Source organism: Balaenoptera acutorostrata, chromosome 11 (assembly GCF_949987535.1).
Source record: "Balaenoptera acutorostrata chromosome 11, mBalAcu1.1, whole genome shotgun sequence".
Classification (NCBI taxonomy): Eukaryota; Metazoa; Chordata; class Mammalia; order Artiodactyla; family Balaenopteridae; genus Balaenoptera; species Balaenoptera acutorostrata.
In genome coordinates this window covers 73,732,312-73,760,126 of record NC_080074.1, presented here as the reverse complement: position 1 = coordinate 73,760,126, position 27,815 = coordinate 73,732,312, and the positions used below count along the sequence as shown (strand labels likewise).

The following is a 27,815-nucleotide window of genomic DNA, read 5'->3' as shown; positions in this document are numbered from 1 at the left end:
TGAAAGATATGTTAATCACTGAGTGTACAAAATATCATTTCTTATGATTTAGAGCAAGAACAGATTCTAAGTATCTTTAAAAAAAATTAAACAGTAGAAAATAAAGGATTTAAATATGCCTGGAATAGAATTCAGACCCGGCTCTGTTACCAGCTGTGTGTCTTTGGGCAATCGCCATGATCCTCAGAACTCGTTCTATTTGGCAAGCTCTAATGAGATAATATGTAGATTGGGAATTTGTAAAGTTTTTAGCACATTTACATGTTATTGCTCCTTAATTGTTCCCATGTGTCTGAAGTTACCTTGTTACCTTCAGTTTTCTTATTCATCCACCTGGCTCTGTTCAGTTCCTTCCAACATGTTCCATAATGTAAATCATTGACAACAGAGGGATTATTAGTTCCACTCCCCACTGTCCTTCCCTAAGTCTTACTAAAACTCACCAGCTATGTTTTACTTTTCATTTAATATTCATCTGATATTTTGCACAGCAATTCTTTGCCACAACTAGCACTAGATTCTGAGGATTCAAAGTAGAATAAATTATGGAGTTGAATAATAAACTGATTCTTTTTTTATTTAGTATCATTGATTTAAAATATTATATTAGTTTCAGGTGTACAACATAATGATTCAATATTTTTATAGATTACATTCCATTTAAAGTTATTATAAAGTATTGGCTATATTCCCTGTGCTGTACAATACTCTTGTATCTTATTTTATACATAACAGTGTGTACCTCTTATCCCCTACCCCATCTGTCTTCTCAATGGTAATCATCGGTTTGTCCTCTATATTTGTGGGTCTGTTTCTGTATGGTTATATTCACTTGTTTATCTTTTAGATTCTACACGTAAATGATAACATAGAGTATTTATTTTTCTCTGACTTATTTCACTAAGCATAATACCCTCCAGGTCCATCAGTGTTTTTCCAAATGGCAAAATTTCATTTTTTTAATGGCTGAGTAATATGTATTATATAATATATATATATTATATTATATATAATTATATTATATTATATTATACATGTATATTATATGTATATAATATCATATCATTTGCAAATATTTTCTCCCATTTTGTAGGAAATCTTTTCTTTTGTTGAAGGTTTCCTCTGCAGTGAAAAAGCTTTTAAGTTTAATTAAGCCCAATTTGTTTATTTTTGCTTTTATTTCTTTTGCCTTGAGAGACTTATCCAAGAAAACACTGCTACAATTTATGTCAAAGAGTATTTCACCTCTGATCTTCTAGGAATTTTATGGTTTCAGGTCCTACTTTAGGTCTTTAAACCATTTCGAGTTTATTTCTGCATATAGTGTGAGGGAATGTTCTAATTTCATTGTTTTAAATGTGACTGTTCCATTTTCCCAGCACCACTTGTTGAAAAGACTGTCTTTTCTCCATTGTTTATTCTTGCCTCCTTTGTAGTAGATTAATTGAACATAAATGTGTGGCCTTATTTCTGGGCTCTCTATTCTGTTCCATTAATCTATGTGTCTGCTTTTGTTCCAGTACCACACAGTTTTGATTATTGCAGCATTGCCATATAGTCTGAATACAGGGAATGTGAAACCTCCAGCTTTATTCTTTTTTTATTAATCAAGATTTCTTTCACAGTCTTTTGTGATTCCATATCAATTTTAGGATTATTTGTTCTACATCTGTGAAAAATGTCCTGGGTATTTTGATAGGATTGCATTAAATCTGTTGATTGCTTTGGGTAGTGTGGACATTTTAAGAATGTTAATTCTTCCAATCCATAAACATGGGATATATTTCCATTTCTTTGTATCATCTTCAATTTCCTTCAACAATGTTTTATAGTTTTCAGAGTATAGGTCTTTCACCTCCTTGGTTAAGTATATTCCAAGGTATTTTATTCTTTTTGATGTGATTTTAAACAAGACTGTCTTCCTGCTTTCTCTTTCTGAAAGTTCATTATTGGTGTACAGAAAAGCAACAGATTTTTGTATGTTAATTTTGTATCCTTCAATTTTACTGAATTCATTTATTAGTTCTAATAGTTTTTTGGTGGAGACTTTAGGGTTTTCTATATAGGGTATCAGGTCATCTGCTAATAGTGACAGTATTACTCTTCCTTTCCAATTTGGATGCCTTTTATTTTTCTTGTCTGATTGCTCTGGATAGGACTTCCAAAACTATGTTAAATAGAAATGGTGAAAGTGAAAATCCCTGTCTTCTTCCTGATTTTAGAGGAAAACCTTTAATTTTTCACCATTGAGTATGATGTTAGCTGTGGCTTTGTCATAAATGGCCTTTATTATGTTGAGATATGTTCCCTCTACACCAACTTTGATGAAAGCTTTTATCACAAATGGATGTTGAATTTTGTCAAATGCTTTGTCAGAGTAATCAAGAGGATCATGTGATTTTTATCCATTGTTTTGTTAATATGGTATGTCATATTGATTGTTTTGTAGATATTGAACCATCCCTACATCCCTGGAATTAATTCCACTTGATCATGATGTATGATCCTTTTTATATGTTGTTGAATTTGATTTGCTAATATTTTGTTGAGGATTTTTGCATCTATATTCATCAGAGATATTGGCCTATAATTTTCTTTTTTTTCTGTAGTGCCTGTGTCTGGTTTTGGTATCAAAATAATTGTGGCTTCATAGAGTGAATTTGGGGTGTTCCTTACTCTTCAATTATTTGGAATAGTTTGAGAAGGATAGGTATTAAGTCTTCATTGTACATTTTGTAGAATTCCTCTATGAAGCCATTTAGTCCTGGACTTTTGCTTGCGGGGAGATTTTTGTATACTGATTCAATTTCACTATTGTGATTGATCTGTTCAGATTATCTATTTCTTCCTAATTCAGTCTTGGAAGATTGTATGTTTCTAGGAATTTATCCTTTTTTCTAAGATGTCCATTTTTTGCCACAGTATTCCTTATTATTTTTGGTATCTCTGTGATAACAGTTGTAATATTTCATCTTTTATTTCTTATTCTGCTTATTTGTGTCCTCTTTTTTTTCATAATAAGCCTGGCTAAAGGTTTATCAATTTTATTTTATTTTCAAAAACTAGCTCTTAGTTTCTTTGATCATTTCTATTTTTTTTTTTTTTTGGTCTAAATTTTATTTATCTCCTTTCTGATGTTTATTATTTCCTTCCTTCTACCAACTTTGGGCTCTGCTTGTTCTTTTTCTAATTCCTTTAGATGATAGGTTAGGTTGTTTATTGTAGATTTTTCTTGTTTCTTGAGGTAGGCCTGTGTTGCTACAAACTTCCCTCTTAGAACTGCTTTTGCTGCATCCCATACATTTTGGAAAGTTGTGTTTTCGTTTTTATTTGACTCAAGGTATTTTCTGATTTCTTCTTTGATTTCTTCATTGAACCATTGGATTTTTAGTAACATGTTGTTTAGGCTTCACACGTTTGTGTTTTTCACATTTTTCCTCCTGTAATTGATTTCTAGTTTCATACCATTGTGGTTGGAGAAGATGCTTGATATAATTCCTATCCTCCTAAATTTCTTGACACTTGTGTTGTGGTCTAGAATGTGATCTATCCTGGAGAGCGTTTCATCTGCAGTTGAAAAGAATGTGTGTTCTGCTGGTTTTGGATGGAATGTCCTATAGATATCTATTAATTCCAACTGGTCTGATGTGTCTTTTAAAACAACTGTTTCCTTATTGTTTTTCTGTCTGGATAATATGTCCTTTGATGTAAGTGAGGTATTAGAGTACCCTATTATTTTTGTATTATTGTCAATTTCTCCCTTTATCTATTAATATTTGATTCATATATTTAAGTGCTCCTGTATTAGGTACATGCATGTTAACAAATGTTATACCCTGTTTTTGTATGATCCCTTTATCATTACATAATGCCCTTCTTTGTCTTTTGTGTTTTGTAACTTTGGTTTAAAGTCTACTTTGTTTGATATGAGTACTGCTAACCCAACTTTTTTTCATTTCCATTTTCATAGAATATATTTTTCCATCCCCTTACTTTCAGTCCGTGTGTGTCTTTAGCTCTGAAGTAAATCTTTCGTAGGCAGCATTTTTTTGTTGTTTTTTCTTTTGACAGAGACATCAATGATTTTTTGGAGAGAGGGATCTTACAAGTCTAAAACAAAGGGTTCTGGAGCAACACCCGACAGTGTACAGCAGGCAGCAGGCAGGACATTGTTTTGTTTTTTTTTATCCAATCAGCCACCCTATGCCTTTTGAGTGGAGCGTTTAGTTTGTTGACATTCAGTGTGATTATCGCTGAGTGTGTACTTATTGCCTTTGCTTGTTTGGTTTCAGTTTGTCCTTGTAGTTATTCTCTGTTCTTTTTTTAGTCTCTTCCTCTGTGGTTTGATGACTATCTTTAGTGTTATACTTTGGTTCCTTTCTCTCTGTTTTTTGTTTATCTATTGTATGTTTTTGATTTGCGGTTACCATGGAGTTCACATATGTTGACCTGTAACTATATCTACTTGTTTTAAACTGGTAGTCATTTAAGTTCAAACACATTCTGAAAGAGGTACAGTTTTTACTCTCCTCCCCCATGCTTTATGTTTTCGATGTTATATTTTACATTATCATGTCTATCCCTTAAGTGTTTATTGTGGTTATATTGATTTTACATTTATTGTCTTTTAATCTTCATACTAATTTATTTAAATTGTTGATCCACAGCCTTTATTATATATTTGCCCTTACTAGTGGTATTTTCCCTTTCCTATAAATTCTTCTTGTAGCCTTTTCTTTTCCAACTAAAGGTGACCTTTTATCACTTCTTGTAAGATCAGTTTAGTGTTGATGAACTCTTTTAGTTTTTGCTTGTCTGAGAAGTTATCTTTCTCACCTTTAATTCTGAATGATAGCCTTACTGGTTAGAGAATCCTAGGTTTTAGGTTTTTCATTTCAGCACTTTAAATATATCATGACACTCCCTTCTGGCTTGCAAAATTTCTGCAGAAAAAATCAGCTGAAGCTTTATGGGAATTCACTTGTAAAGGACTCTTTGTTTTTCTCTTGCTGCCTTTAAAATTCTCTCTTTATCTTTAACTTTTGCCATTTTAACTATGAGTCTTTTTGGGTTCATCTTGTTTGGGACTCTCTGTGATTCCTGCACCTAGAAATCTGTTTCTTTCTTCAGCTTCAGGAAATTTTCAGTCATAATTTTATCCAATACATTTTCTACCCCTTTCTCTCTTCTCCTCCTGGGATCCTTATAACACATGTTAGTGCACTTGATGTTGTCCCCAAGGTCCTTTAAGCTGTCCTCATTTTTTTAAAGTTTGTTTTTCTTTTGCTCTTCTGATTAGGTGATTTCCATTATCCTATTTTTCAGATCACTTATGCATTCTTCTGTATCACTTATTCTGCTGTTAGTTCCTTCTAGTGTATTTTTCAGTTCTGTTATATTTTTCTGATCTAATTGGTTTTTATATTTTCTAGTTCTTATTAAAATTCTCACTGTGTTCATCTATTCTTTCCCCAAGTTCAGTTAGCATTCTTATTACTACTTGTTTGAACTCTGTATCTGGTAAATTATTTATTTCTATTTCATTAGGGTTTTTTTTCTTTTTTTCTTCTTTCATTTGAAACAGTCTTCTCATTTTGTTTAACTTTCTCTGTCTCTACAATATTAGGTGTAACAGTTACCTTCCCCAGTCTTGAAGGGTTATCCTAGTGTGGGAGCATTCCTATGCAGTCTGCATGTATCCAGTGGCTTTGGTGGGAGAGCTGGATCTGAAGTGAGCATGGGTCATGTCTTCCCTTGGAGTGTGCTGGCAACTACCACCTTGGAGGGAGGTAGGACTGAAGATGGAGTGGCTAGGACCAGAGCCAGGTTTAAGCCAGGGCTTCTGTGCTCAGTGGCAATCAGCCCCCTATCAAGTGCAGGGATGGTGCCCAAGGTGCTGGAGCAGAAGCCCTAAAGTTTGTATCTGAGCTGGTTTTGTTCTAATTGTGTAAAGTGTCCTTGGCAATGGCAGCTTTCACCCTAATGGAGAGCAGCACCAGTGCAAGAGAGGCTGGACCCAGTGCCTGGTATGGGCTGAGGTGCGTGCTGGGATGATCACAGGAAACTGGTCAGAATCCCAGGCAATTTTCAATCTACAGCCTCTGCACCAATCCTGGGAGTAAGCAAACATCTGCATGCACTCTTCACAAGAAAAGTCTTGGTTTCTCATAGCCCTCTGGTAAGTCTCACAGGTTTTCAAACCAGCTAAGGGGAGTCATCTTACCAGGGTCTGACTCCAGGGCTGGGGTGCCTCATATGTGACTTTATCCCCAGGGAGGATCCTCAAGCCTGTGATATCCTCATCCCTCTTCAGTGTCCCCTGCTAGGGGCTTGGACCCTGACCCAATCACTTCTTTTCCCTTCCTACCTGATTGCATGTGGATCTTTCTTTAAAGTTTTGGTTGTAGAAGAGCCTTTCTTGCCAGTCTCCAGGTTGTTTTCAGCAAGAGCTTCTCCATGTGTACATGTATTTTGAAGTGTTCATGGTGGAAGGTCAGCCCAGAATCCTCCTGCCCTGTCATCTTGATCTCCCTCATAAACTGATTCTTATTAGTACACTGATGAGAAAGAGGTTGAGTGGAATCCCACATGTATATGTTTGAGTTTTAAATCTTGCTTGACAAAGCAGCCCCTCCCTTATTCATTGACTGAATCAATGATTTTTGGAATTGCAAATAATGAAGAAATCATATTGCGTTATTTGCTTATTATTACTATTTCTATTTTCCATTAGCATCTCAATTTTGTAATTTCAAGCAAAATAATTATGTAGTATTGGTACCATGTCAGGTCCATTGGGGAGATAGTTTAGAATCAGCAGGAACTTTCTGCATTTTCTTGAATTTCAAGAGATATCTAACCACACATACACATACTCCTGAAATGTGGGACAAAAAATCTGTAGGACTCTCTGTTTATTTATCATATAAAAATGATGGTTTCCTGAAACTATCCCAACAAAAAGCATGACTACATCAGTTATAATCTTGCATGACATCATGGGCTGGCAAGAAATATGTGCTATAAATATCACAAACAGGGTTCCATTATTTTTTAGTCCTTCTGCAGGCATTATATCATTTTAGAAATAAGTAATTAATTTAATCATAAATCCAATTATCTAAACATATGAGCATTCAGTTTTCTGTAAAATGCAAGGTGTGCTGTCAGCACGCAATAAATACCCATATCTTCAGAAAGCCTTCAGATATTTTTCCCTCAGCAGCCTCCAAGTCATTAATTTCACAGTCTGATAATTTTATATTTATTGAAATGTTTTCACATGTATTTATTATATTGCTTTTCTTTTTACATATACTTCATACCTAATCAAGTGGCAGGCTGCTTCAGCAGCTAAGGCAGTTGCAATCTGAAAACCATCACATTCTACCTGTTAGTTGAGCAGTGTATGACTCTATTCTGGAAAAGAAGGATAATGTTTATAATCATTTTCAGAAAATGTGGTGTTTTTCTTGGCTGTGTACTGTTATTCCTTGGCTTAGAACAGCATGTTCTTCAAATTTTTTTACATCTGTAAGCTGCTAAAACACTGTTAAAAACTATTAGACTGAGACAATAATAATTTGATAATAGAGTTTAAAGAAGTCAATATGAGGCTGGAGAAGACCATCTAAAGTATGCAATTATATAGCTATGCTTAAATTGTTTTTAATAATCTGAAAATTAACTGGAGCTGTAAAATATTGATATACAAATGCTTAATGTGTAGTATATACAGTACCTCCTTTCTAAAGGATAAGAATTTTTAAATATATAATATTCCTTTTTTAAAAGATTCCCATTTTTTAAATTCAAAACTGATTTTGGGACTTCCCTGGTGGTCCAGTGGTTAAGACTCCGTGCTTCTACTGCAGGGGCCATGGGTTCAATCCCTGGTCAGGGAACTAAGATATTTTGTATGCTGCGTGGCGCAGCCAAAAAAAAAAAAAAAAAAACTTATTTTATTTCTGGAAAATTTTAGTTAATTTCACTTTAATGTTTTGACTTCTGTTATGTACAGATGTCAAAGGGCTTTTACTTACACACATGTATCCATATGCATACATAATTTACTCCTCACAAAAATCTTCTGAAGAATGGACTTGGATTTCCATTCTACAGACTGGATTACTGACACCTCAGGAAAATGAAGTGATGTGTGCCGCAAAGGCAGAATTTCAGATTGAGTCGAGGATAAAATGTCCCCTGGTTTTGTAGAGTAAGAGCTATTGATGTCTTTTCACCTAGGATCATCTGTGCTCAACACCAGCAAACTTCCTCTATTTTCTGGAAACTGAACTCTATAGCAAATGTTCTTTAGAACCAGAGCAGAGTGATGAGTATCATAAATAAAATTTTAGGTTAAATATTTTTTGACATGGCCTTTCATGAACTGTGTTGTGGATAAATCAGAATAGATTCCTGATATCCCCCCAAATCATTTTTCTTTCTGAAAGAGATGTGACAATTTGCTAATACATATTAGTATTTTCTCAATATTTTTAAAATTTTGTTCTCTCTCAATGTAAATGTTTTTATAGACATCGGTTCAATGAAATATTAGATTTATTGATATTGATGGAACAAACTTTGATTATACAGCAGCACTAAATACTTTGTGAATAATTGTTAGTGGCTAAATGTTTGCTAATGTACTGTTGAAGCTTTTTTGAATAATTATATGGCTATCTCATGACAGAACAAAACAGGGCAAGAACTAGATGATGTCTGTCCAGGAGAAAAATGTATACATAGATATGGACCAAATTTCTCAAAGGAGAACCATAACATCATCTAAAGTAAAGAGAGAAAGGTCGGAGAAAGAAAAGCATGGAAAGACAGAAGGGAGAATGCAGGAAGGGAATAAAGATTGTCACCCTGTGTTGCCTTATTATATTTTTGTTGTTGTAGTTGTTTAAGTACATGAGTAAGAGATTTAGTAAACGATGTTGGAGAAAAGAAGTTAAGTTCTTTGGAAATTACTATAGTTGCAATACACGTTAGACAAACACCAGTCACTGGACACCTATAGAGATGTGATGGGTTTTGGGGGGAAGCATCTGCACTGCCTGGTGTAAGGCCTAGACTGAGAGTAGGAGAAACTAGCCAGCACAGCATGGCCTGGGGACAGGAAAGCATCCCCGGGTTCCAGGAGCTGGTCATTCTGTTCTTCTGGTTATTGAGAAGGAAAATGTTTACTCCTTTAACTGGCATATCTTTGTCCGACTTGTTTTCTTCCTATGCCACTTTCACTTGCTGCAACACTTTCAGGCCCATGGGGGCTGGGATCTGTCTGTGGATTACTGAGTGGCAGGTCCTAAAGGGACAGTTAAGAAGAGCCATTTCTTCCACACTAGCAAGCATGGGCACAGCCTTGCTGCCTCTCTCCTCTACTGCACTGTTGAGAGGATAGGATCAGGAGTCACAGTGATGGGATAACTGGTGACACAAGAAAACAAATTAGCAGCAGAAAACAAATGGGTGCACAACATGCGAGAGATGCTTTTATACTGAAACAGCAAGAAACCCATTAAATAAAATAAAATGTGTGCTGTCAGAATGAGGACTCACTATCCTATTGAAATATGCAATATTTTGGAGTGAAGGAAAAGATAGTGTGGCTCAAAATAATGAAAAACGTTTCCTTCTGACTAGAGTGAGCATATTCAAATCAGAAGACAGAGACTTCCAACAACACTCAATAAAGTGCATATTAAAAATGCTTTAAAATATTTCTACTTAGAATATTCCTCTTCTAGAGTGTATTTATATGCAGCAATAATCCCTATCAAAGACCAGAGCCCCAGTAAGAGATACTCCTTATTACCTATTGTCAGCATCCTATCCTTATTCTAAGGAACTAAAGTTTAATTTTGTTTGTGGCAAGTGTTTTGGAATACAGTTATGGAATGGTCCAGTCATTTCTTCATTTATTCAATAAATATATATCAAATGTCTTCTATGTGCCAGGCATTAGAGGCATAACAATAAACAATGACATGTTGTTTTCTCCTGTAGCCTGATGGGCCTAAGATCTTGTAGAACAATAGTTAATATTTATCGAATATTTTCAGAGTAAACATTTCACATTGCACAATCTTATGCAATGCTTGTAATAGTCCTATGAAATAGACATTTTTTCATACTTTGTGCATGAGGAAAATTAGAGTCAGAGCTTGAGTGATTTGCCCAAAGTTACAAGCTAAATAATGGTTGAGCCAAACTTCAGACAAGATCTGACTGACTTCCCCTGATCTCTTTTTACTATGCCTTACCTCACTTTCCCATATACTGTGGGTGTTGTCTAAGAAGGAAATGTAAAATAACATCCTTGACCTAGAAACTCCTTCTGTACCTTATTTACAATTTCCTGAAATCACTTGCCCTGTGTAGACACAGCCAACCTTCCTTTAGACCTCCCCTCTTTCTTTCCCAGATTCCCTGTAGACTCAATGAGGTAAACAGACCAAAATCTCACTCACACAATTCATCAAAACTAATAATCTGAAGGATACTCTCACTGTAATTGTCCTTCATTTTTACCTGATTCTTTTTCTTTCTGGTCAGTACTGCTTCCTCTACACACAATACAAAAATGGCAGCAGCATTCCTTGCTCTTACGTTGAATATTATTAGTATGTAGAGTTACTGTTTAGAATTACTTTAGAATTATCAATTTATAACAGTTTATTAATTGATAAATTTGAACTATTTAAAATCCAATAATTACTGCCACATGAAACCGAACATGCTTTGTAATTTGCAAAATGTTTGCAAATATATTATCTAAATTAATCTTTACAAAAAGAACTGTTTGATTGACACAGCAGTTTTGGCACAATTTATGTTTGCCTTTCTACCTTCCTCCTCATTAAAGGAACTTGTCCTAATTAGTGTGCATAACTCAATGAAAGGAATTAGAAACCAATAGGTCAAGAAAATGCTGAAATGTACATTTTTCGAGACAAACTTTAGGAGACATAAACAATGTGCACAGGTTTCAATAATTTTAATTTAGGTTATATTTAAATATTAATGATAACAAAATAAAAAGCTAATATCCTTCCATAGATCATTTCATTGATTTCCCTGCCTCCTGAAGGAATTTTTTTTCATTCTTCACCTTTATTTACCTGTTTCTTTTTCTCTCTGATAGGTTCTGCTTAGTAAAAGAAATAAAATAAAATTTAAATTTAGAAGTGTAGACTTAATACAGTTTATACAGATGTGTAGTTCTCACCTTCTTACATATGTCCAAGAGAAATAAATTGGTCATAAATCAATCCTGGCATTTAAAAATTATCTGTTGAATATTTTTACCCTTGCAAAGATATTTTAAATATCTCCTGTTGTTAAGCTGACCCATTTCTGCTATGTTTTCTCTAAGAATTCAACTCAAATTTTTCTAGAAATAAATGATTTTTCACTTTAAAATAACCTATACACCAAAAGGGACAAATATGTTTTTCCTGGTCCATGTAGTACCAACTAAATATTTTTACCAGTCTCTGCAAATGCTAAGATTCTGGCAAATTAGGGGGGGTAAATATAGTCCTTAAATCCATCATATTAAAAAAAAATAAGTAGTACCTTTACATGTCATTATGATGCAACAAATCAGTACCGTTTTATTTTTGCTGTTTTGGATAATATTTAAATATATTTATATAATGATCATCATAACATTACATATTTTCTTTTCAGAATTGCCTTTATGCTCTGTCTTAATATTTTACATTCAATTTTATGTCATGAGGTTTTTCTGTCCTATTTCTTATATATTCTTTGAAAACTTGATTTAATATCCTTTCAAATTGAAGGGCCTACTGTGTCCCAATTGAAGAAGTCTCTTTCTAATGCCCTGGAACATTAGAAAATTTGTTATACCTCCACCATAATGCCCTGCCTGTCACCACCAGGCCCATTCCCACTGTGATGTATTTTGCAATGCTTTTAATTAAAATGATGAACATGCTTTCAAGTTTAATAGCATGTAGATCCAAAAAAGTTTCATTGCACTGACTTGTGTACACATAAGTGTTCCTATTGATCTGTGAACTTCTTAAGGGTAAGCAGACTATGTCTTTCTTATAGATTCCTTTATCTGTATGCTTGGTTGCAGATGGATTTACAAAGAAGATGACAAAGCTTAAGTCATGGGACCCCTCACTTACATGGGGCTATTTCAGCGCCCTGATACCTCACCAGTATAATCATGTGGTCATAAGTTTTTGCAGAATTTATAAAAGCAAGATATTTTATTTAGACTGCTGCATAGTTTCATAGCTTAGTTTATATTAGTAATTTTGTCTTCTTATCTTTAAAGATGGTTCTCCAAATTTTAAAGATTTGGCCACACAAAACCTAGATTCTTCCTTATAAGGAGTAATTATTTGCTTTCTGTTAAATGAATAAAAGAAAGAAATGAAGAAGGGGAAAGGGAATGAATATATTATTAATCAATATATTTTAATGTCTAAAAATTAGCATTTCTGGCAAAAATTTTGCATAAGCCACCAACAGGCAATGCTAACATATAACTCTTGTACAGTGTCTATGCATTTACAAAGCCCTTATACAAATATATCTTTTATTAAATCTACCAGCCCTTCAAGTAAATTTAAACTTCAATTAAAATAATTGACATTGAAATGTTCACAACTGTGCTATTTGTAAAAAAGATATTACCATGCTCAATTATTAAAAAGTTAAAAACTAAAACATATCAATTGAGTGACTTGCTCATGTTTCTTACCAATGCAATACTGGGAGGCAGCTGAAGCCCTGATGCAGAATCTACTCTTTTCATTACAACATGGGGTTTACAAATGTACATAAATAAACTAAAACGCTCTACAAATAAGAAATATAAAAGAAAATAGAATTGATAATGTTGTTGACCCCAAATGATGAACATTTTCCCTTCCTTTTCTTCCCTTTTCCTTCTCTTCTCTTCTCTTCTCTTCTTTTTTATGCAGGTGTTTAATATTCTCCAATTGCCATAAAGTTAAAGCTTTTTTTTGAAAATTGAACCTAACCTCTACTGAACACAAGATGAAAATGTGGTTGCTGGTCAATCACCTTGTGATTGTATCTTTTACAACCTGTCTATCAGGTAAGAAATATCCTTTGTACAATCTCCATAAATTATGACAATGTAAACAATATGCTGTTCACTTCATTGAATCTGGTGTATAAAGTTAGAAGTTTCTTTTGACACCTGGGTCAGACAAGTAAATTCATATATATTAAGGTTGGCCCTTGTTTTCTTTTCTTTTTTTTTTTTTAGTTTCAATTATTCACAAGATTTAGTCAATCAGTCTTATATAGTGATGTGCTGGTAAATGTTTAAAATCTGGATCTCTGGGAGGAAAAGAAAAATCCCTGTTGTGTAGCATTTGCCAATTCCTAGGGAGTAAATCATCCTACTATTCTCAATTTCAACTTGAAATCATTTAATGTGGCGGCAGAAAAGATATGTAACAGCTCACCATTATACAGTATGTTCACTATATAGTTATAATAGACAACCTCATTAGCATACATAAAAGTAAAATACAGTAAAATTATTAGAAAATAAAGGATTTTAAGCTTTTGTTACCTTTGTTCTTTTTTATTTATAAGTTAATATAATTTAATTTTTATTATTGGCTGGTCAATCTTATGAAAAACAATTCAGAAATAATCTACAGTGTATTCAGGGACTTAAGAATAACAAAGCAGTTTTAAGAATGCTGTAGTTTTAGGACAAACAAATACTATATTTCTATCTTTCAAAGGCAAGTGTGAAAGATTCAGAAATATTTTCTACAAGGAGAGGTATGTTGTATTTTTATCTGAAGCAGCATGTTTTCTAACAATCAGTTTTTTCAGATACCTTTGTCTCAATTACCTTAGGTCAGTGCTTGTTGAGTTGCTATTAAGTTCAAGACTTAGCTGGATATCATCTTTTCATTTATCAGTCCCCCTTGATTGCTTTAATGATGAACTTGATAGGCATCTTATTGTATATCTTATTTATTATTAAGGAAATAAAAATGCTATTTTAATTTAGGGAGTAATTTTTATTATGATGACTTCAAAATCAAGAAAAATATAATAATTTTATCAGTACTTAAGAATTTTAATGACATTGATATAACCACATAATTATACACACATACACACACATATATAACTATATGCTTATATATTATATAAATGTAAGAAAGAAAACTTTGTGGTAAGGTTATTATTGCTGTATTACCTTTATGAGTAAAATAAAACAAAAATAATCTTATTAATACTGAAAATCCATACTAATTCTTTTGACCATAAGTTTTAGTGCTACAACTATAAAATTGCAAAGACGAGAAATAAATATTTGCAAAGATATGGTGATACTTCAGCCTTAAAATGAAAGGCCAGTAATCTTATTTCATTAACTAATATCTCAGTTATCTGAGTAATGTTTGAAACCACAACCTGAAGAGCTGCTTTGGGGATTAATTTTTTTTCATTTTCTTTTTCTTTTTTTTCTTTTTAGAGTTTACATGGCACAGAAGGTATGGTCATGGAGGTAAGTTGATAAAAGGGTTAATTTTTAAATAGCTTTCCTCAAATAAATCATACTTCATCCTGCTTTAAGCTATTAATTCTCCAAACTTAAAGCAAGTGATTAATGTTAGAGTACTTGGAAATTTTGTAAGATGATTTATCTAGGGTCTTCAGGCAACTTGTTTGATTGCCAGAATGAATGAATGGATACACCACAAACAAATATCCAACTAGAAGATTGTAGCAGATGGAATATATTCAATGCAACCTGTATTTTTTCCTGCATGCTTTGTAACAATCCTATGCTACTAAATTTTGAAGCAATATTTTCAATATTGTAAAAATCTAGCTTATTTTGAAAGCCTCCTGCTTTGCTGCACACATCACTTTAACTAAAGTTAATGAACTTGGAACCTTAAGATTCAGTTTAATTAGAAATCCAAAGACCTTGCAAAATTTATTGTTTACTTTTTATTGAATATAATTAGCAATCCTGCTAGTTTAGATTCTATTTCAACCACTGAGCAGTTCTTGCCAGAAATATAGGCAATATAGTAGACTGCAAAAAAAAGAATCTAGAGTAAGGCCAGCCTGGATTTATACAGTCAACCTGGTATTCACTAGTTATGTGATCTTGTGCAAATTATTCAACTTCTATGAGACTCAAGTTTCCAATATGTAAAAATTACAGGATTCTTTTGAGAACTAAAAAAATAATGTTACAATAGCTTCCAGCACAGTGACCTACATAGTAGGTGCTCAGTAAGCATAGTAAAACTGGTAACTGATAAAAGCCACAGCATAGTGGTAGGAGAATGAATAATTAGGAAGAATAACTAAGCAACCAATGCAACAACTTCCATGCCAAAGCAAGATATTCATGCCAGAGTGGGTCTGAATTTCCATCTGTAGGGGATTAATAAAAAGGACAGTCCTAGCATGAAGCACATCAAAGCTATTTCTGTTTCCTCCTTGTGAGTTAGGAATAACTACATTTAGGCTATATAAAGATCAGTGAGATATGTTTCTTGACTTCAAGAACCTTACATATAATAGGGAATAATAAAAGTAAGTAGATTGACAGATTTATAAGAGAAATAAGGATTTTAAACAATTACTTTGAGGAATAAATGAGTATTTAATGATGGAGCTAGTGGGTAAGGGAAACTTGAAGTATTTCAATTATTGGAAATGGAGCTAATTCTTAGAGGCAGTGGCACAAATAAAGTACACATGTGGGCAAATATGGGTTGTGTTAGATCACTAATTCAAAGAACTGTTGTTTTGCAGGATGTTAGTAAGACTTCATTGTCAAATAAATTTGAGAAAGGCTAGTTCATTGAAGTTCGACAGTTTATTATTAAGTGTAATACACGTATTAGTTTCCTAGGACAGCTATAGCTATAATAAAGTGCCACCAACTGGGTGGCTTAGAACAACAGAAATTTATTGTCTCACAGTTCTAAAAGTCCCAAACCAAAGAGATATCAGGGTCATGCTTCTGCTAAAACCTGTAGGGGAAAGCTCCTTCCTTGCCTCTTTCAGCTTCTGGTACCCCCATCATTCCTTGGCTTGTGGCAGCATACATAGGTAGACATAAGGTAAGTGTGGACAGATACCCAGATAGTTATGCAAAACACAGTGTCTAGAGCTTCAGGGTTGGACCATAGGTCAAGGAAATGGTTGCCATCAAGAAATGTGATAGGCTCTTCTTAGGCAGGTAATGCCATGCTAAGGAAAATTTAGTCAACTTAACCATTCTGCTAACCAGATCCTAATCTTCCTTCTAATTATTGGATTTCTGCACATTCTCAAGGCCAACTCCCTATATTTTAGTTATGATAAATTATGGCAATGTTACCTGTTACCCATGAGACTAAAGAATTAGGGCACCAGAGTATTCAAAGCCTAAGCCCTAAATGTCCTTGTTCTCTTATCAGTGGGGAACGATTGACAATGAAGACAAGAAGCATGCTTTGAGCCAATTTAAATATTGTTTCATTTGAAGAGTTTATTGTATTACAAGTGAGCCTACAACACTCCCTATCCCATAACCACTGTAGCATTGTAAATATTGTAAAAATTCTAAGATTAGACTGCATTAAAATTTTGTTTTCATTGCTTTTTTCTAATAGATTTTTTCCTGAGAATCTTATTACAGCATACTTATATAAAATTATGTTTGAAAACTAACAGATTGAGATGACATATTACTGAGTGAGAAATAGGATTTGATTCATAATGAATATAAAATGAATAAAAAATAACTCTCAAGCACAGATAGTTATTATACTTTCAATTTCCAGAGATAAAATAGGATAGCAAGGTTACAGTGGACCATCTCTATCTAGTGAGTGGTGAAGTAGTACCATTTAAGATCATACAACTAACTGATTACATTAACCATGAAACTGAGAATGCTACTGAAAAAAGCAGCAGTTTTTGCCTGTTGCTCACATCTGTGAATTTGACAACAAATATTCATACATGATTTCTTTTTTTCTGTTAATCTTCTTGATCAGATTTAAGAAATGAACTTACTTCTGCAATATATTACCATTATATGGTAGAAAATACACAAATTTTCATTAAGAGTAGATCAAAAAAAGAGTGAAGTGCTGTCTTCAATTAGCTTGAGAAGTCATCTTTATTATTGTGTGCTCCTTTTTAGAAGAATATATCCAGTACAAAAAAGAGCATGTGTTTTAAAAATAATTTTATTTTTTTTAACATATTATCCATGTCATGTGTTTCTGTACCCTTTAACCCCATAATACTTCCTAAGCATGGTAATTTGTCATCGAATTATTTCCATGGCCCTAGAAGAAAAGCAAGGGATGGCTTAATTTTTGTTGATGGAGATTATAATGCTTATATTAATGGATCCTTTGCTGAACCTTGTGTTGTATTCCCCCTGAAAGTTCTTTTTCCTTGATCTGGGCTCCCTAGCTGAGCTAAGAGAGCAATGAGCTCAGATAGTCTTCAAGGGGGTTATGAAGTTCACATTCAGAAGTTCACACTGAGCATGCCACAACAATTCAAAACCTTGTGTTGAGTAATTTATCTTCCCAGAGCCCAAATATGTTCTCAAAATAAAATGTATAGAGTAATTAGTAAACCACCTAATGGAATATTATGCATTATTTTAATCAGGCTCGAAAATTTTACAAAAGCTAGAAATGTACATTTATAAAATATACTGAGTAGAAACACTAATGTGATGTGGTGTGTCACATTCTGCTTTTTGATCTAGAAAGTGGGTAAAGGGAAATATCTTAAATGTAATATTTTCTCAAAGTGAAAAATAAATTAAATATTTTATCAGAAATTAGCTTCATATTTTTATCCCTTAAATGTTTTGTTGTCTCTTCCTATAAAGGGCAGATAGAAGTGGAGTACTAGGAAATATCTGCATACAATTTTGGAAAAGCACTTGTCATTGAGAAAAAATAGCATGGGGCACTGATAATATCCAGTTTGGCCTATAAACTTCAACCCAGCTCATCCCAAAACTGTTTTATCTTTACATCTATCCTTTGAGGGATTGCCTATCAATAGATATAGTCCCATCATTATTAACATGTGGCATTCCATTATTCTCAGTGGAAATATTCATTGCTGGTAACTTTTCCAGAAAAACAAAAACTAAGCATTATGATCATGATGAAGAAACTATAAACATATTTTCAGTTTACTAAAAGATGACCGATTTTTATCTCAAAGGAATATACCTTAAAATCATAGAGTCCGAAAGTACGTTGGTAGATGCCAGGGGCCGGGAGGTGGGGGGGTGGGGAAGGCGAATGGGGAATTGTTAGTGTTTAATGGGGACAAAGTTTCAGCTTAGGAAGGTGAAAAATTCAGGAGATGGATGATTGTGAGAGTTGCACAACAGTGTGAATGTACTTAGTGCGACTGAACTGTACAGTTAAATATGGTTAAAATAGTATGTTTTATACTATGAGACCACAATAAAAAAAATTAAGAAATAAAATAAAGTAAAAATGAAAAAAAGATACACTATCAAAAGAAACATTAAAACCATGCATTTTATGAAAATAGGCAAATCTACTAATCTCTACCTCCATATTGATGTGTGTTTGTGTGCAGCTGTCTTTGTTGTATTTCAAAGCACTGTACAGTACTTTAAATAATCAAGACAACTTGGAATGAACAAAACTCACTTGATTTCAAAGTGATAAAAGTAGTTATTTCAAGAAGGCTAATAAAATTATCAATTAAATTGAGAATTCAGGATTATTACAAACCCTATACTGGCACTACCAGAGGGCACTCTAGAAGCAGGTGCTAGCAGGCCAGGATTAACTATTTCTACATTGGAAATACAATACTGTTGAAGAATCTTTAGGTAATGAAACCCTGCACCTATTGAGATGAGTTCAAATTTTGTGAAATAGTGTGTAATCACCATTATTAAATGAAGTAGATACTTAATTAGTTGACAGTCTTTTCAATTTGCTGCTTCATGCAAAATTCTCTGATGCAAGTTGGAGTGGACCTAAAGAAAAACCCTTAACCTTAAAGACCTGAAATTCCCTTAAAAGTGTCTTTCATAGGGGACTTCGCTTGTGGCACAGTGGTTAAGAATTCACCTGCCAATGCAAGGGACAGGGGTTCGAGCCCTGGTCCTGGAGGATCCCACATGCCACGGGGCAACTAACATGTGCCACAACTACTGAGCCCATGGGACACAACTACTGAAGCCCATGCTCCTAGAGCCCGTGCTCTGCAAGAAGAGAAGCCACCGCAATGAGAAGCCTGCTCACCGCAACAAAGAATAGCCCCCGCTCACTGCAGCTAGAGAAAGCCCACACTCAGCAACAAAGACCCAAGGCAGCCAAAAATAAATAAATTAATTAGCTAATTTAAAAAATAAATTTTTTAAAACAGTGTCTTTCACAGAGCATAACTTTTAAATTTTAATAAAGTCCAACTTATCAAATTTTTTCTTTCATGGATCATGCTTTTGGCATTATATCTCAAAACTTCACCATATGCAAAGTCAGAATCAAGTCATTGACTGAATTAAGGACAACCAACACCTCTAGTTCACCAAACTGTAGCCTCGCAGATGACCATCTAAAATTCTTATGCTGCCACTGATGTAACAAATGGAAACCCAAGATCTAATCCAGTGCAGATCAGTGGGCTTCTGTTTAAATTATATGCATAATTGCACCAAACATCCATTCCTCTTTAAATTTGATGATATTTTCTATTGGTAATGATAGTAATACCATAATCATCAGGCTTGTATATAAATACAATGTACTTAGAAGATATTCATGAGCTTTAACCTCCCCTAAACACTATTTATTTTTAGTATTCTAAATATTTAGTCTATTTAGGTATTTTTTTTAATTGTTCAAAAATTTCATACTAAGCTCATAATTTATCATGGGCTAAAGTGAGAATAGAAGTCATCTTACCTTCCAGAAGAGAATCAAAATATATTAATAAAATTGAACTCCTCTGCTTGTCTTTGTAAGCTTTTTTTTTTTTTTTTTGGTAGTTGGGAAGAAACAAGAGACTCTCCAGGGCAGCAGTGTTACTAAATTGCTCCAGTCAGAAAAGCTGTGCAAATGCGAGAGACTCAAGGAAGAGCTTATGAGATTGTCCAAGTGGGAAGAAAAAATAGCACATGATTTTTATCATAGATAAGCACAAGGTCATTTCTTTCAGAGACTAGAAAATCTAGACCCTACATCCAAACGAAGGTCTAGTTATCAGGGATTTGGGTCTCATTCCTCATTTTTCCCTGGTGTGCTACTACATCCTGAAAGGCCAGAAAACATTGGACATCATCAGGAAAATTATAGAAGCAAAGCAGAAAACATTATATGCATTTCTAGTTTTTACAACCTCAGGGATATAGAACTAGACACAGCTTAGAGCAGGACTTCAAAAGCATTAGCAGAGGACTTCTGTGAACACCTTGCACTCATTGTCTTACTTATGGTTGCAGTAGGCCTATGAAGTCCTTAGGGCACGTGCCCCTATTCCTTTCTTTTTTTTAAACTGTAGATACCATGTAGAACAAACAACTTGTATAAAACAATGGCTAGAACACTGCACAGCCAGACCTAAATCCCAGTTTCTCTGGTTCCTCCAATTCTGATCCAGAAATTTATCTGCGGTCTGAAATAGAATGGTGGTTTTGGAATGTAACTAAGGTCTATAAATTCTTGAATGGCAATTTCAGCACATTCCAACTAAAAATGAGGCTTCTCCCTTTGAAATATTTCAGGTCAGTTTAGAAAAATTAATGCTTCATACTGGGAGAAACTAACTGAAGGTTTTTGTTAGTCATCTATATACACAGAAATATGTATTGACATAATGCTTATGGAACCAGAGCTACAAGAATGAATAAAATTTGGCTCCTGAAGCTTTTGGAATTAGTCTAAGAGCTGATATACATAAGATATTTAAATTAAATTTTGAAAGGATTGGCAAATTCATGAGAACGTTGGTAAAATCAGTAGTTATTGATTACTGACTACATGGGTTGTCTCAATGTAATTCTCACAATAGTCCAATGAGATAGATTTTATTATTATCCACATTTTATAAAGCATGATATTGAGTCTTGGAGACATTAAATAATTTTTCCAAAAGCACTGCTAAACAGTACTAAAGCAAGATTTAAAAGACATAATTAAACTGCTTGTTAAGAGAAACTGGGAGAAAGCTTTTATCCTTAAGTTTAATGTTAGAACAACCAAAATTTCAGTGTAACATTTGCCTTACACTCTCTCTTAAAAAATAAATTGGAGGAGTGAACCATAGCTTTTGATCAAGCAGAGACATTACAATGATCCCATGTAAGACTATTCCTCATTTCTAGTCATATACATCAGTATTAATTCATTTGGGGCATATGGCTGTTAGCTGTGTTCTGTAAATGGTGCCACATTGATGACATGGGAGTGATTCTCTTCTCCTCATCCTGCTATGAGGTGTCACACCTGCCCTCCAGAGAGGATACACAGTCAAGAACAACTGCTTCTCAACACTGGTATTTTTGTGGTAGATTTTAAACGAGTTGGCCAGATCCCATATCATGTAATTAGTTTACTGATTGTTCTAGATGTTGCTAAGTACTAGTGCTGGTCACATGTTTAAAGACAAAAACAAAAACAAAACAAGAACTGGCCCCAAAAAAGGACTCATTTCCCCAGAGCATCTAGAAATTCATTCATTATATTGTTCAAAAGTTTTTAAGCACCTAGTATGTTCCAGACCTGTCCCCAAGCATCTGCAATCTAGTGAAACAGAAAGTTGTATCAAGAATCACAGCAGGTGTCTTAAGTGTCATAAGCCTGATAGGGAGTTATGAGAACATAAATGAGGACCAACTAAAGCTAGGAGGGGTTGGAGAGGTGGTTTCATGAAGGAACTAACTCTATGACTAAATCATAAAGGAGTGTACAAATTTTGATAAGAGGGGAAAAGTCAGATGGTGATTCCAGAAAGAGGAAAAGTATGTGCAAAGTGTCGGCATGACAGCATGACTTGTATGAGGAGCCGTAAATAGTTGCCAAAGCATGGCAATGCAGAGTGCTTTTGGAGAAATGATGAGAGATGGGCAGAAAAGAATTTTGAATAAAGAACCTAAACGTTTTCCTCAGGATTATAGTGGCAAATATCTTTGGTTTGAATGAAAATGGAGATTCCATGTTTCTGACCTTTTTTTCAAAAAACTTTTTAATGCACCCAAATTATCTTTGATTTGTAAAATAGAACAATGTAAAATGATTGTATTTTTCTTATAGTTTCTGAGGAAGACAAAGGATTTGGACCAATTTTTGAAGAACAACCAATCAATACCATTTATCCAGAGGAGTCACCGGAAGGAAAAGTTTCACTAAACTGTAGGGCACGAGCCAGCCCTTTCCCAGTTTACAAGTAATGTACCTCGTTGTTCTTTTCAGAATGAAGTGTTGGACTAAAGATTACAGATCAGCATCTATGACCCTGTATCTATAGAGAAAGCTATGGCATAAAGCTTTCTACGGAGTCCAGGAACATTAACAAAAATATTGTCATACAGGTTATTTTTTTAAAGTTGTTAATACCCAAATAAACAGTTTTCTCAAATATATGCAAATAATTCACTTCCTATTTCCTGCACAGATAATGCCAGTGTCATTTGACATTATCCACTTAAAAACTGGCTAATGGAGATCATGCTATTAAGTAAGAAAATGGTTATATGAATAATATGCACAATTTAAATATATGCATTTGAGGATAAACTGGTTTTGTATGTATTGGCCTGGATAACTCATACCTACAGATGATGGATAGTATTTCTATATTAACTACATTTAAAGATCTTCTTACATAGATAACTCTAGAAAGCACCATTTTTTCAGTAGTCTCAAATCTATATTCCAGACAACAAAGCAAATTCCTTAAATGTCTCTACATATCGGACAATCTATATAACATACCTCTTTATGTTTTTCTGGAGTACATATTTATGCTATCAAAAATAACTTTATAAAAAGTAACATTTGGTTCTCTTGCTTCAGAGTGTTCAGAAAAGTATACTAACAGTTTCTAGCCTGATGCAAAGAATAAGATTTAAAAATTAAGCAAATGCCAATGGATTTTGGTTCCAGGAAAACAAAGCAAGTGATTGATGGGGGAAATTGGGGCTCTAGTGTGTTAATGTCACCTGAGTTAATTGAAGGTTGTCATTCAACAAAGTTGATTTTAGTGCTAGATTTTTCTTTTCATGGATAGAAAAATAACTTCCCATTGTTTTAAAAAGTTGTTGTCATGGAGAATACCCCTTCCCCCCATTTAATTATACTTGAACTCATTTTCTCTCGTCTCTGGCTATAATTACAAAAATCTTCTTAAAATAAATATAAATTATATATAAAATCACCATCTCTTTAAAATCATTTTTATAATTTTATAAAAATAGAAGTAGATATTTTATAAATTATAAATAACACATTTGTTCTGAAAATATTTGATGGGCTTCATTTATTTCTACCCTTAAGTCATATATAATGGGAGTTTATGTACATAACCATGGACATGGCATAGTATAACTAATGGGGGATCTAGAGAAGATTTAATCCAAGTACAAAATTTTATAGGAGAGGAAGCTGAGCCCTGAATAAGTAAGTTGACTTGCTCTGCTCCAGAGCTAGTAAATCACAGATCTAGGACTGAAATACAGGTTTTATGACTTTCAAAGAAACATATAATTTTTTTCAGTATTTATCTATCTAGACGGGTCAATAGCATTTCAAAAGCTATTTCAGTGATGGTTATTCTGTGACAATTATTCTGTGACAGTCTGTCCTTGACATTCATACATGGAACCTAAGCAAATCAGCCTCCAGGCTCCAATGGGAGAGAAAAGAACAGCAGAGGTTGTTCTCAGATAGTGTTCTACGAACATGTACTTCTCTTTGCTGCCACCACTACCACCATCCAGCAGAGGCAGTAAGAAGCAAAGTTTTACATCAATAAAATTTTGTACATATTGATTAGCACCTCTCTCTAGCTCCCTCCTGCTAGTCCCACTTAGTCTTCTCATTAAAATATAAAAAAGAACAATGAAAAGCAAAACTTTGCTTGGCAAATACATCACCAACTCCCTCCCAAAGGTTGCATCGGCACTTAAGTCCCCAGGGCAAGTACGACCTGATTATCTACACGTTGATTTAGAGAGCTGAAGGGGAGAAGTAGACATTTAATTGTTAGGAAGGTGATCTGCATCTGACAGCAAAATAAAAAATATTCAGCTCATGATGCAGCTTGTCTGACAGAAGAACACTTGCAGTTATGAACATTTACTTAATATCCAGGGCAAGCCATACTTACCTTGGTAATCATGCAATTTGTCATTCACATAGTACTTTTATATTTATGGCATGTTCTGTGATAATTTGTTATTCGTGGCAACATCATGAAAGTTACAACAGGGAACTTTACCTTTCACTCATCAGCCTTGAGGCTTTCATTATCTTGCCTTGTCTCCCACAATAACAAGAACTCCAATAAAAATTGTGTTTAAAGCTGTGTAAGAGGAATTACAACAAAGGTGAATCTTCCTAAAAATAAAATAGACCGGTGAACTTACCCAAACACAGCATAATTTAATCATTATATGACATCAAGGGCAGAATCAGACCCACTTGGAAGAAGTTAAAGCAAGAAATAAAAATTTAAAGTAAATATAATGAGGGGGCATAAAGCCTAACAATTGGAACTGCCTAACAAGGAAACCCATTGCCTTGGCAAGTACTAAGTGACTTGACATTGGATGGTTCAGTCAGGGACAATATTGCCATCAGCCGGGATGAGGGGGATGATTTACTCATTGGGTTGGTATTTGGTAGGTTTTCAGAAGCAAAGCACAGTTTTCTGTTGTTCACTTTTGAATTACTTCCTACACAGTAAAAATTAAAACTAAAAATGTTCCAGTAATTTGATTTATTAAAATATATTCTAAAATCAATAGACCTTTTTGGCAAGATTCTGACCCTAATCCGAATTGTGCAGCCAGGCAATGAATGATGGGACCACAGCCCACTGGTTGACCATGGCTCTTGTCTTATAACATTGCAGAAGACATGGAACCTTAACCCTGATAGAACATGATCATAAAATTATGCAGGTGGTCAACTTAATTGACAACTATTTTATATATGCAATCTTCTCATCATCTCACCAAGAAAGTTAGACTCCTGTTTCTAGTTGGTTTATTCATAACATCATCTCCATATAAATATACCTGCAATAGTGTATTTGTGGCTTGGAAACGAAGACCCAGTTGACTTTAATCATGTTCAAATAGTGTGATCGACCTCTAGTGGTCAGAATATGACGTTTACTGAGAAGAATCCTGATTTCAATTAGTATGTTTTTTTCAAAAATGACTCATATTTAGAATCAGATATTGATTTTTTATATTTTTATTTCTGCTATAGGAATGTTTTTAATATGTTATACAATGTATCTATATGCATGAATCTAAACTAGTGCATAAATGGTTATCATTTATAATCCATGTATATCTGCTAAGAAACCAGCTTATGTAGCAAAATTCAATGAAATATTTGTCCCTTGGGATGCCTCATGAAAAAAAAGGAAATTATTCATACACTTGAACATTTACCTTTCTGTGCCTGAGATGAATTATAAATCATGAGCCCAGAGGCACAGAATTATAGGATGTGAAGAAATACTACTCTGAGTCAACTACTTAATCATCTGACTTCACATGGAGCTATACTCATATTATTTTAGAACAATGTTAGCCCGGTACACTGTTTGCAGTCTTCTTGGCCTTTGATATAACATTTATTTCTTTTTGTCATAGATGGAGAATGAATAATGGGGATATTGATCTGACAAGTGATCGGTACAGTATGGTAGGAGGAAATCTTGTGATCAACAATCCTGACAAACAGAAAGATGCTGGAGTATATTACTGTTTAGCATCAAATAACTACGGAATGGTCAGAAGCACTGAAGCAACCTTGAGCTTTGGATGTAAGTAATTGTAACTTTAAAAAGGGCAAATGCATTTAGGTGAAGTAAAACTTAGATGTTATCATAAGAGTTTAACAAAAGGAGAAATCAAGAAAAAAAAAGGAAGTGAAGGACTCCGTAGATGAGGTGGGTCTTACCAGATTAGTGGGCCTTAATTGTGTGGAGAAGAAAAAATTTCAGGAGAGCAAAATGTCACAAGGGGTATTATGAATGTACTTGAAGTAGTGAAAGATAACACTGGAAAATAAACTAAGGCCATGTTCAAAATGGTCTTGAATGAGTTTCTAAAGATTACTATCAATGGAAATGCTAAGTTATGCATTCTCAGTGGGGGTGATATCACCCCCAAGGGAGTGAAAATTGGATTTTGCAGTGGGGGTAACCATCTTAGATATTACAACATAATGGTCTATGGCTCTCCAAAGCTCAGCCCCACCCAACAAAATCTTATTCCTTAGTATTTAATTTTTCTTGTTAGGAATAAACTAAATAAATTTTTTAATTGATTAATTAAATAATTAATTTTAAGTTTAAATTAAATAAAATTTCTCATTTTGGAGACAATAATAATGAAAAATATTTTGAGAAACGTTGTGCTAAACTAAAAGTTAGAGGTTATTCTGAAAGAAGAATGTGTGTTGGGAGAGGAGCTGGACTGGGTGTTCTCCATGCGTGATTTTATGTCAGCATTTAAATATTCTGCAAAATGAATTATAGGATGAAAGTGACATTTTAAAAGGAGTCAAGTGGTAGTGATTACCAGGAGGGAGTGAGACAGGGTCAGGAAGTGCAGTCAGATTAAATCGGTGTGGTGACAGTGGGAATGTAAATAATAAACTCAGTCCTTGAAGAAATACACAACAGATTGCATTGCATTGAAAGAAAAAGACCTTCAATATTTTCTTAAGGAAAGTCTGGTCAAAAGGCAGAAACATTCTGCTCTCTTTAAAATGGAATGGGCACAAGTAAAACCAATTTCAAGGATGGGAGGAAGCATTTAAATTGTCGCTTCACATGCAGAGGTGACATTAAGTTATCTACAGTGAGATAGATGTCAGCTAAGTTTTGAGGACAGGGATGGCATTCCAGTGAGGTATCAGGGCAAGAAAAGTAGATTTGAAGCATTCTTTGCAAAAAGGTAGTTATTGGAATGATAAATTTTCAGGGACATAAGTATACTGAGAGAAGTAAAAATTAGATTTTATAATTTGAGTACTGATCACATGTAAGGAATAGAAGATGAGGCAAGACTGAAACAGAATGAGAACCAGTAAAACAAATGAAGAATCAAATAGTAGGCTATCAAAAAACAAAGCAAAATGTGAGTTCCAAATACACAGGAGAGAGTAGAGGAAATAAAAACAGGAAAACCCAGAATTTGAAAAAGAGCAATAGATTGTTGACCTTAACATTCCTCAACTAGGATCCTGCCCTCCATTTTTATTCCTTCTCTCCATTGGAGTCCTCCCTCAGACTTTCTCTGGTAGAGCCCTGGGTTTGTCTGAACACACTATTTCCAGATACTCTTATGGAGATTCTTCCTAAATCTGAAACAAAGTTTAGGAAATGCTCAATCTTCGGGGTTGTCCAAATAGTTATCAGGTGCTACCAATGTCCATACTCTTCTGTAGTGTGTGCACATCCCAGTGTGTGTACAAGGAAATTAACTGACTTTGATAGGTTTCACCAAACCAACAGAGAACTATTGTGTCTAAAAGTGAGTTAGTAGCTGAAAA

General features: G+C 34.1%; 1 protein-coding gene across 5 annotated transcripts in view; it reads left to right on the top strand.

The window, feature by feature from the left end:
* Positions 1-27,815, top strand: part of CNTN1 (contactin 1) — a 370,073-nt gene that overhangs the window by 198,829 nt on the left and 143,429 nt on the right. For all 5 annotated transcript variants that reach the window (XM_007168319.3, XM_007168318.3, XM_007168316.3 and 2 more), the window contains 4 exons: positions 12,978-13,114; positions 14,525-14,557; positions 22,332-22,464; positions 25,907-26,079. In XM_007168319.3, coding sequence (XP_007168381.2) covers positions 13,054-13,114; positions 14,525-14,557; positions 22,332-22,464; positions 25,907-26,079 — 400 coding nt within the window. In that variant the 5' untranslated portion in view covers positions 12,978-13,053. The remainder of the gene's footprint in view (positions 1-12,977; positions 13,115-14,524; positions 14,558-22,331; positions 22,465-25,906; positions 26,080-27,815) is intronic.